The sequence below is a fragment of the Scatophagus argus genome, chromosome 17 (genome assembly GCF_020382885.2).
Source record: "Scatophagus argus isolate fScaArg1 chromosome 17, fScaArg1.pri, whole genome shotgun sequence".
NCBI lineage: Eukaryota > Metazoa > Chordata > Actinopteri > Scatophagidae > Scatophagus > Scatophagus argus.
The window spans coordinates 7415371-7424767 of record NC_058509.1 but is presented as its reverse complement, the minus strand read 5'-3'; the positions used below and the strand labels follow the sequence as shown (position 1 = coordinate 7424767).

General features: G+C 41.4%; 2 protein-coding genes across 3 annotated transcripts; both read left to right on the top strand.

Annotated features, from left to right (window-relative positions):
* Positions 1–450: 450 nt before the first annotated feature.
* s100a10a (S100 calcium binding protein A10a) lies at positions 451–2165 on the top strand. The gene is made up of 3 exons (XM_046418530.1): positions 451–607; positions 1664–1825; positions 1909–2165. Exons 2-3 carry the CDS (start codon positions 1685–1687, stop codon positions 2068–2070), a joined length of 303 nt encoding a protein of 100 aa, XP_046274486.1. The 5' UTR covers positions 451–607; positions 1664–1684; the 3' UTR covers positions 2071–2165.
* Positions 2166–6128: 3963 nt separating this feature from the next.
* LOC124075150 (ictacalcin-like) lies at positions 6129–8331 on the top strand. 2 transcript variants are annotated; one of them, XM_046418576.1, is made up of 3 exons: positions 6129–6243; positions 7630–7775; positions 8013–8331. In XM_046418576.1, the coding sequence occupies exons 2-3, from the start codon at positions 7638–7640 to the stop codon at positions 8154–8156; spliced, it is 282 nt and encodes a 93-aa protein (XP_046274532.1). In that variant the 5' UTR covers positions 6129–6243; positions 7630–7637; the 3' UTR covers positions 8157–8331. The 2 variants fall into 2 exon arrangements, with proteins under 2 accessions (XP_046274532.1, XP_046274533.1); XM_046418577.1 differs by lacking the exon at positions 6129–6243 and adding an exon at positions 6247–6358.
* The last annotated feature ends 1066 nt before the right edge of the window (positions 8332–9397 follow it).

The window sequence follows — 9397 nt, the reverse complement described above, 5'->3', positions numbered from 1 at the left end:
ATCTTGTAGTATGGTCACATGCCACTGATTGGCTTTGCAGCTGATTGCACTGATCCCCTTAGAGTTGTCTTTGTCTGCTGATTGGTCTCTTTCTTCTCCATAATGAATTCAGTCTACAGCAGCAGACTTGACAAATAGCTGAAGGTATTAATATTGTCTTACAGCATCGCTATTAGCAGCATCAAACGTGCCACAAAATGACAGCAAGAACATCTCATTTGTAAGATGATTAATCGATCACTAATCACGCTATAGTCACAAGTTTGTTCTCTACCGCCTATAGCCGAAATCAGCTACAAACTAAGATTAGTCTCACACAACGCTTTATTGTAATGGTAACTTTTACTGTTATTACTGTAGGCCCAGCTGTTATTGATGAAAAAGAAATGGAAGTTGGAGCAACCACTCCCGCACCTAAAGTTAAGTTTATTACTGTGGCGTTGCGTGCAGGCGCACTCTGAGTCGTCAGGGTCCACTGTCCATATCACAGCTCGATTCGTAATGCACAGCGACCAGGGCGGCGCCTGACTATAAAACCTCTGCCTCACTTATTCCCGACCTCTGAACATTCCCACTTCTCCTGTTTCGAGCCGACCAGCCCTGCACGGTAAGAACTAACGGTACTGCTTACGTTTTCAAACAGCCTGCAGGTAGAGCCGGCAGGGTGTGAACGGGTTACTTTTATCTGTCAATCAGAATATTCCTGAAGGGAGACGTTTCTTTATTTAATGAGTTTTTGAATACAGTCTGCTTTACAGAAAGTTATCCTGCTGTTGGGTCTCTCTGTCTTTTAAAGACTGATGCAGTGTACTGACTTCGTGTGGTTTTGATTCTCAGCTCCCGTTTTAGGGTTTGTAGGAGACATTTGGCTAATAAAGTTTTAAAGTCTTTGTTGAACTGTCACTATAGTCCATATAGCTTATAGGTACACAGGGTGTGGCTGGACTGTGGGCAAGTACATACTTGTGCTATAGCTTCCCTCTTATTTGCTGCATTGAATTCCACCGTTTTGGGCCTTGGCACATTTTTCCCCTCATCCAGCTAAAGTTTTCCATTTCCTCTTACAGAAATAAGACACACCTCCAGTTTTTTCTCCCCATTTCTCCATTTTGCAGCCATGCAGCTGCACATATGTAAAAGTTTTGTGACCATTTTTCTTTTTCTAACAGCCTAATAACAGCCTTTCCTTCACTTCTCATGAGGATTACTCATCCGTGGGAGGAGTACTGTAGCAAAGATCTCCTACAATGCAGTGGGATTATCCTCTTTTTCTGGAAGTCTTACCTTTATTAAATTAAAGAGGTAAAATATAACTTCACCCCAGGATCCTCTGATGGAGTGAAACCTCACTGGAGGAGGTGGCAGATTGCGGACATGTCAGTCCTGCCAAGTTTGTTTGTTTTCACTGAGAGGATGAGCTGGTTGCCTTTCAAACTCCAGCATGCTCCTTGAAATCCTTAGATAAGCTTGTGAATAGAACATATTTTTGCACAAGAATCTTCTAACACGTTTAACATCAACCATCACAGCTCAAGCGTTTCTTTTCCGCTTTGTTCGTTCGTGAGGTCTCGTTTCAAAATTGTCTAATGGTGCTAAACTGTGAGCTATTTTTGATCATATTCAATAATTTCTTCTCTATTCAAACTTTGTTTTTTTTTTTTAGTATAAACACACTACAGCAATCATGCCTTCAGAACTGGAGACAGCCATGGAGTCGCTCATCACGGTCTTCCACCGTTACGCCTCCAGGGACGGCCGGAGTGGCACACTCAGTCGGCGGGAGCTCAGAGAGCTGATGGAGAATGAGCTGTCCAATTTCCTTAAGGTGAGATGGAACCAACATGTAAAGTTTATAATCACAGTGCCAAATCACACCGCTCCCCACTCACACCCCTTTCTTTAACCCAGTCTCAGAAGGACCCTGCTGCTGTCGACAAAATCATGAAGGACCTGGACACCAATGGCGACGGCCAAGTGGACTTTGAGGAGTTTGTTTCTCTGGTTGTTGGACTTTCCATTGCTTGTGAGCAGTGCTATCAGATGCACATGAAGAAGACAGGAAAGAAGTAAAAGTACAACGGCAGAAGAGAATAGAAGAAACCAAAGAGCATTTCAGTTTTTTGTAAAGATAGTTTTGTCCATTAAATACACTGATGAATTTCAAATCTGTCGTCTCTAGTGGTTATTATATGTGCAAGTTTTCTCTCATTTAAATATAAATGCACCTCTGTCTCTTTTATTAAATTGTGTAAACACTAAAAACTGATATAAAGTCCCAGATCATAGGTGTTTCCCAGCCATTGATTTGTGCTAATTTAACACCTTGGTGAACCTCATTCGAGAGATCACAGTGGTCTGACTCCCTCGGTAACTGAACTATCAACGCCAGGTGTGACGATGTAATTCTCACCTGTATTTTATGCTTCTCTGAGTGTGAAAGGGCAGACAAACCTCTCCCTCTCCCTCTGATAAAATCCTGTTTATCACTGCACTGAGGAATCTGGAGAATGTTCCAGGCACGAATACACCCCTCTGCAAAGTTCATTTTGCAACTCTCTAAACTGTGACGCATTAATGAACAGATAAATTGTGCAGTTTATTTTATGTGGGAGAGGGTTTCCTCATTTAACAAGACAGCCTCTTGCACTGTGAAGAAATGAGTGTGTGTCACAAGTCACGGTGGATCAGCACACCACTGTTTTTCCACAGAATTCTTTTCATTGTGTTTCATGTCTGGTGGAAGTTGGTCACAGAGAGTGAACAGGATAGCCCCCTCCTTCTGACTCTCCCTACTTGTACCTTTTTGCTCTAAAATTACACCTCACAGGCATCAGTTTCTCAGGCTGTGCACTTGGGTCAACAAGCTCTACCAGTCAAATGTTTTAGTCATAAATGTTTAAGACGGGATTTCTGTAATTTAGGGTTTGGGACGTAGCTGCGGTTGGGGTCGGTCAATCCCAGTGGAGTCAGCAGAACCTTTGCATCTCAAGGAACATCTGCCTGGAAGGCTAAACTCAGGGCAAAGAAGTCACTTGAGCCTCTTGAGCCCTGCACACACCTCCTTGGGCAGGGCCACACTTTGTGGCCAACTAGTGCTCGTGGTTACAGGGCAAACACTAGGGTTGCTAGGTTACCATGCTCTGAGTGTGTGTGTGTGTGTGTGTAGCTAGAGTTCGTCTCCAACCCTCAGTTTACACAAGCACCACGCCCATGTGACCCAGAGCTGAGTTTACAGCCGGGAATTCCTTGTTTCCTACTCCTATGTTTTCTCAGTATCATTTTTGTGTGGTTGATGTGAGGATCGCTCACTGAATGCATAGATATACACATGTTGTATGTTTATCATGTGGCTTAATACAATACAACCAATCATGGTTTGTAAAGATGAATAACTCCCTCTTAGCAGATCAGATCTGTGAAGTCAGTGAGCAGGCCAAAGCTTGTTCCCTGAACTTTGTCGCAGCATTTGTCCACTGGAACTGTCCTGCAGACTCTCACAGTTTTAAGTTTTCTCAATTGCTACACAGTAAAAGTATGTTTTGGTGGGACTTCAGAGATAAGCAAACATTCTGTAATGCTTACCACACCTTCCTTGGACACACACAGACAGAAAAGCCCCTCTTCTTTGTGGACATTTTGAATTGTTAAGCAATTACACCAACCTTCTGAACCTGTCAACCCTTCCAACATCCGGAGTTTGTAACCGTTGCCATGGGAAATGAAATCACAATATTGTGATCTTTATATAGCCGATGATGCAGCTTATGAACATGTCCATGGGCGTGTTTCCTTCCTTTTTTAATGTCACATTTTGTTGCTTATATTCACAGCTGAGCAGTCCTCAGTTTTCTACCCCACAATGCAAAGTCAGAAATCAGACCGGAAACTGATTTCATCATGGGATCTCATCCTGGCTTAGCCCCATTTGAAAATTGGACGCAAGGTTGTAGCTACCCAGACAACACTGACATGTCACAGTAGGCACAGCATGAGTCTAAATAATAAATCGAATAATAGCTGACGTCCAGTGTGTGTTCAGTTCACATGTGGTCAGGGCTTGTTGTTGCTTATCATCAACCTTCTTTTTCTCTCTTCATTCCCTATCATTTTCCCCACCATTTCACTCCAATAAAGACCACAAATTCAGCCAAAAATAATTTTCTTCATAGTTAAAGTCCAAATGATATTTCCTTTTTTGCAAATAAATAGCAAGCTCTTTTTGGATTCTGCTCAAAACTTTCTGTGTGGTGTATGAGTCACTCGTGAGTCCAGCATTTCTAAACTCTTGGCCACACAGCCTTGGGTGGATGTTAAACTGAAAAGTGCCGAGGCGTTTGGGGTTCACCTGGGACATCACAGTGTTTTGAGAAAGAGACAAGGCTGCATGTGTAGGTTCTGGAAAGACTTTCTTTTCAGTATACCTCTATTTGACCACCAGATGGCAGTAGAGTGTAACTGCAATCTTAATGCTGGACATGAGTATTTGATAATTTATTAAAACTGCTCCAGCTGTACCTCAAATAGTTTCCTATAAATCTCAGCTGGACAACACAGAGTGAGGTTTCCATGGATACTCCCTTCCTTATTTGGTACATTTGAGTGAGTGAGTAACATGGGGAAGGAAGAAGACAAGAAAAGTGTTTTACGCAGTGAAAAAAGACTCAAACTCAAATTCAGTTTGCATTATAAATTCAACTGTAGATTATATGGCTGCTGGTGACAGTGACTTGACTTCTAACCTATGATCTACACTTTACTGTACTTGGACTTAAGTTGTTAATTAGAGACCAAATACAAAACAATTATACCCCTGAAGAGGAGAGACAGGAAAGGATTTTTGATATCAAAGTCACACAACAGACCACACACGTGTTGAAACAAACACACGCACGCACGCACAGATTTGCCACAGGACTGATTTTCATGTCTCTGCAGTATGAGTCATGAGCTTTAGGGACATGACTCTGAGTCACAGCCTCCACCACAAAATTGCAAGGAAGGGAGGACCCATTCAGGACCATAACAATCAACGCTCAGTGAGTCGCGGTGCCCAACATTTTCATTTTAAAATCATGTGCATCTCAAACAAGTAAATAAAAATAGAAAAAAGTAAATTATACACACACAAAAAAACCCAAGAAATTAGTTAGCACAATATGCAATTAAGGTGTCCTCTGATACACACTTGGATAGAAAATACAATCCACATTTAATTTAAAAAAATACACAACTGAAGTTATCAAAATGGTCAAAATGTATTAGCAGGTGGATGCACAGTGTGACAAACCTGTAAACTCAAGCAGAAAAGAATGAAGGATGTAAAAATGTGGAATTATTGAAGTTGGTTCTTTGGGTGGGAGCTACTGCAAACATCTCAAAACAACTCCAGCATTTGTCTCTTTGTTTTTTTGCAAGGGACCAGGCTAAAGTGCATGACACAAACTGTGATTTTCTTCCTAACAAATGTGAGCTCTAAATGGAGCGGCTGTATGCAGCTACATCATCACAAAAAAGTGATTGAGTTCACATAGTAACTGCTGTATCCCCTTCTTCATCAGCTTGCAATAGGCCTGCTTCATCTTCAGTCTTCAGTAAATAGAGTTTTGAGATGTTTCCCCACATGTATTTTTTCGACAGTTTTCCTTAACAGTTAACAGAAAATAACAAGCAAGCTATCAATAAATATAAGATCGCAAACCCTTTTGCTGTGTCCCATCAAAGAGCGAAGAAAACATGTCATGTGACTAAGATGGCTTAAATTAGCTGTAACAAGCATGAAGTACAGCAAAATGTCCATCTGTTGCTTTGAAAAAGACACAGAAACCTGGTCCACTTCTTTCTTGTCTCATGTTGTCTACAGTCTTAATAGCAATAATTGCAAGTTCAAATGCAATCTTAAGAGTGTAACTTTGGAAAAATATGTGTAATAAATTATGCTAATTTTTGCCATTTTGAAATGTATTAGCAGACTCCCTGACAACCAGCATGAACAACCAGCAGCTGTTGTTCATGATTTTCTAGGCAACATAAATACAGTGTTTCTGAAAAAATAATTTGGGGAATGAAAAAAAGTATCAGGGCATGATGGAGAAGTAGGAGTGGCTGGAGATGAAAGGAGCATTGTGGAGGGAGGGATAAAGGGTGTGGTGGTGTATAAAGCATCCTCTGCATCCATTTCTCTATCACTCCAGCTCCTCCAACTTACACTCTCTAATCTCCTCAAATCTCTGCAAATCAGCTTTGGTGAGTAAAGTTGTTTTATTTCTTTTTTGATTTTATTTACTGACTTTAAAAACTGCACCAAAACTTTTTCCCAGCAGGAAATCCTTTTGACTGCAACAACTTCAATGCCACTGCAGTGAGTTTTATTTATGCATCAAATGCAACTGCAAAGTTTCCAGCTCTGTGTGCATGTTGTTCTTTTGAGCCAACCATGACTTCTCTCCATTGCTTGTGAAACTTAACACTGCAACAGACTCATTTTGTTGCGATGCCATGTTATTTGGCGAACGAGGACCCAGAATGTCCTTTTTAATGATGTGTTGTACCTCCAGAAGTTAGCATCAAGCTTTCATTCTTACTCTTACTTATAAACAAATGAAATATTGGTATTCATTTTGAGCCCTCTTCCCCCGCAATTCCCATCTGTTTGCAAACCCTGTGATGCCAGAGTTTCCTCGGCTTACCACACCCCAGAGAGAGAGAGCACCACCATGTGAATCAGAATGCAACCAGAACTCTCTTGGGTTCATGGTCAGACACACAGTGTTATCAGAACAGGCTTCAGACATCTCTCCTGGGACTTCAATCAAGTCTTGACCTGCTTCTTTACCTAGTTCACCCGAGTTACCTGGAGAGATTAAGCCGTTGCCATAGCAATGTCCTGTGTCACTGCGTTAGAGACCGGTGACAGGGGGAAATAAGAGAGTCTGGGCCCCAGTGGAAAGCCAGGGAGTATATTTATCTCCACGGAAAACCCAGAGAAAAACACTGGCAGAGACAAAAGCAATGACGTCAGACTCTGTTGGCTGCTCAAAAGCTGCTAATGAATCCTTATGAATATGTTTTGTCTGTATAATTACAGGATATGAATGAATTAGCTACTTAAACTGAAACAGGAGAAAAAAAACCCTAAAAAACAAATGGTTACCACTGGCACAATGGCAAACCAGATTTACAACTGGAGTGCAGGATTGTAAGAATCAGCGTTCAGCTTTTAACTCTCGTTTTGAAGCCCAGTTTTACCAAACAGTGGCTGCAGTCTGCTCAGACATGACCTCAGATACTTCGTCCTCTTACTTCGCCTACAACTGTTCCCTCAAGTTCGCAAAATAAATGCTCTCTGTTGTTAACATTCCTGATCAGACCACAATGCCACATGATCCATTATAATATGCAACAGAGAAAGTTAACAGACCTAGACTTTGCCTCTAGATGGAGCCACAGGAGGATTAAATGCGAGCATCATCCTGAGGCAACCTCTTCGCTCAAGTCATGAGGATATAAAAGGAAAATAATCAACCAACCTGACCCAAACCTTTCCAAAATAATGTGTAATCTCTCTAATGAACATGAATACAAATTCCATCCATCAATATTCAACTTTTTCTTTCTGTCCTCTTAAACCAGCTGTCATCATGTCTGAAGTCAATACTGCTATGGCCCTTCTCATCAACGCTTTCAGTAAATACGCTGGCAAGGAGGGGGACCAGCACAGTCTGAGCAAGGCAGAGCTGAAAGAGCTGCTTCAGAATGAACTTGGAGAACTGCTGGGGGTGAGTGACCTCTGACTTCAGGTCCTAGTCCTGCACAATCAACAGGATCCACATGAGCTTACTGTACATGTGAATGCTATTGGTACAACATGTGCATCATCACAGCCTGTGGTGCCTCCCGGTCATGCACATGATCGGTGAGAGTGATGTTGAGAACTAAACTACAGCCGATGGCTTAAAGCAGCCACTTACAAAAAGGAATAATGTGTATGTTACTAACACTTTTCTCAACTGCAGAAAGCCAACGACAAGGCAGCAGTAGACCGCATCTTCAAGGAGCTGGACACAAACCAGGACAACAGTGTGGACTTCCGTGAGTTTGGCAGGATGATCTTCAGCCTCACTGTCATGTGCCACGAGTACTTCGCTAGCAAAAAGTAGGGATCCAAGCGCCACCTTGGGGACAGCTTGGAGAGCTGCCTTCCTGTGAAACAGAAGAGCATCCCATGACGGCTGTTCTGAAGAAGGAATATGTACTACTAGTTTACCATTAAGTCTAAAAAATATATATATATTGTAACGCACATTAAATAAACTTCTTGTTCTCTGAAAAATCCTTGGCCTGTGCGCTTTGTGTGTTACTGCCTGATGGTGGAAATAATATTTGTCACAGTCTTGGACATTTGCACAGACATGTTAAGGTAGTTATACTCGTGATAGTGGCCAAAAAATGGGTGTTTAGTTTGTTTTTTGTTTTATTTTTTCTACGCAAAAGAGTTCATGCCTTAAATCTTACACTTTACACAATTTAAAGCAAAGTAAAGTGACTTTTGAAGGAAAAAATAACTTATTATTCTTATATTCTTCATAAAAAATAAAATTACATTTGCTCAATTCTATACAGTCAGAAATGACACGTTTATTATCAGTAGCTTATGGTGACTAATGATTGGTAATGTTAGCAAATTTTGGAAGTTAGATGTTGTTGTATAAGTAAACGTCACCACTGAGCCAATGTGTAACTTTCTCTACTTGTGCAACAATTGTGTTACAATTTAGAATTTACCATTAGCAGACTTATGTAACTGTAGCTGGTGGCCAGGGTGGGCAGAGTTCAGTGGCTCTTGCGTAGTTTTACTTTAAATAAAGTTTTAAAATGGCCTACTGTACTTTAACTCTAACACATTTATACATTGTCTTTTTGGGATTTATTTAGCATAATGACGTTTTATATGCAAAACATCCATCCATCCATTTTCGTTACCGCCTTGTCTGTGAGTGCCACAGGGGGGCTGAAGCCTGGCCTGCAAGCAGTAATAAAAATAAATTAAATTTGATGTGTGAGGCCAGTAAAATGGCTCCCTGGTTTGCACTTTTGCACCTAGAAGGTGAGGGGTTCAAACCTGACCTGGCTGGCTGGGGCTTTACCAAGTGGGCATCTGCATGTTTTCCTCTGTGGCTTTCCCACGGGTTAAAGACATTCAGATTAGATAAACTGTGATTTCTAAATTGCCTTGAGGTATTACTGTGAATTCAGTAGTCTGTGTTTGCTCCGTGAAAGACTGGCAACCTTAACTTGTTACCCCGCCTTCCACTTTGTCCATGTCATTAGAGGCTGCCTTTATGAAGGGATGTTGAACCTGGATAGGTGGACTGATGGCATGTACTGCAGTGAAACTCCA

Bases quoted from the DNA above. Each gene is read 5' to 3' on its own strand.
- s100a10a (XM_046418530.1), top strand. From the start codon at position 1,685: ATGCCTTCAGAACTGGAGACAGCCATGGAGTCGCTCATCACGGTCTTC. The intron at 1,826-1,908 runs GTGAGATGGAAC...TCTTTAACCCAG, and splicing joins AGCTGTCCAATTTCCTTAAG to TCTCAGAAGGACCCTGCTGC.
- LOC124075150 (XM_046418576.1), top strand. From the start codon at position 7,638: ATGTCTGAAGTCAATACTGCTATGGCCCTTCTCATCAACGCTTTCAGT. The intron at 7,776-8,012 runs GTGAGTGACCTC...TCTCAACTGCAG, and splicing joins AACTTGGAGAACTGCTGGGG to AAAGCCAACGACAAGGCAGC.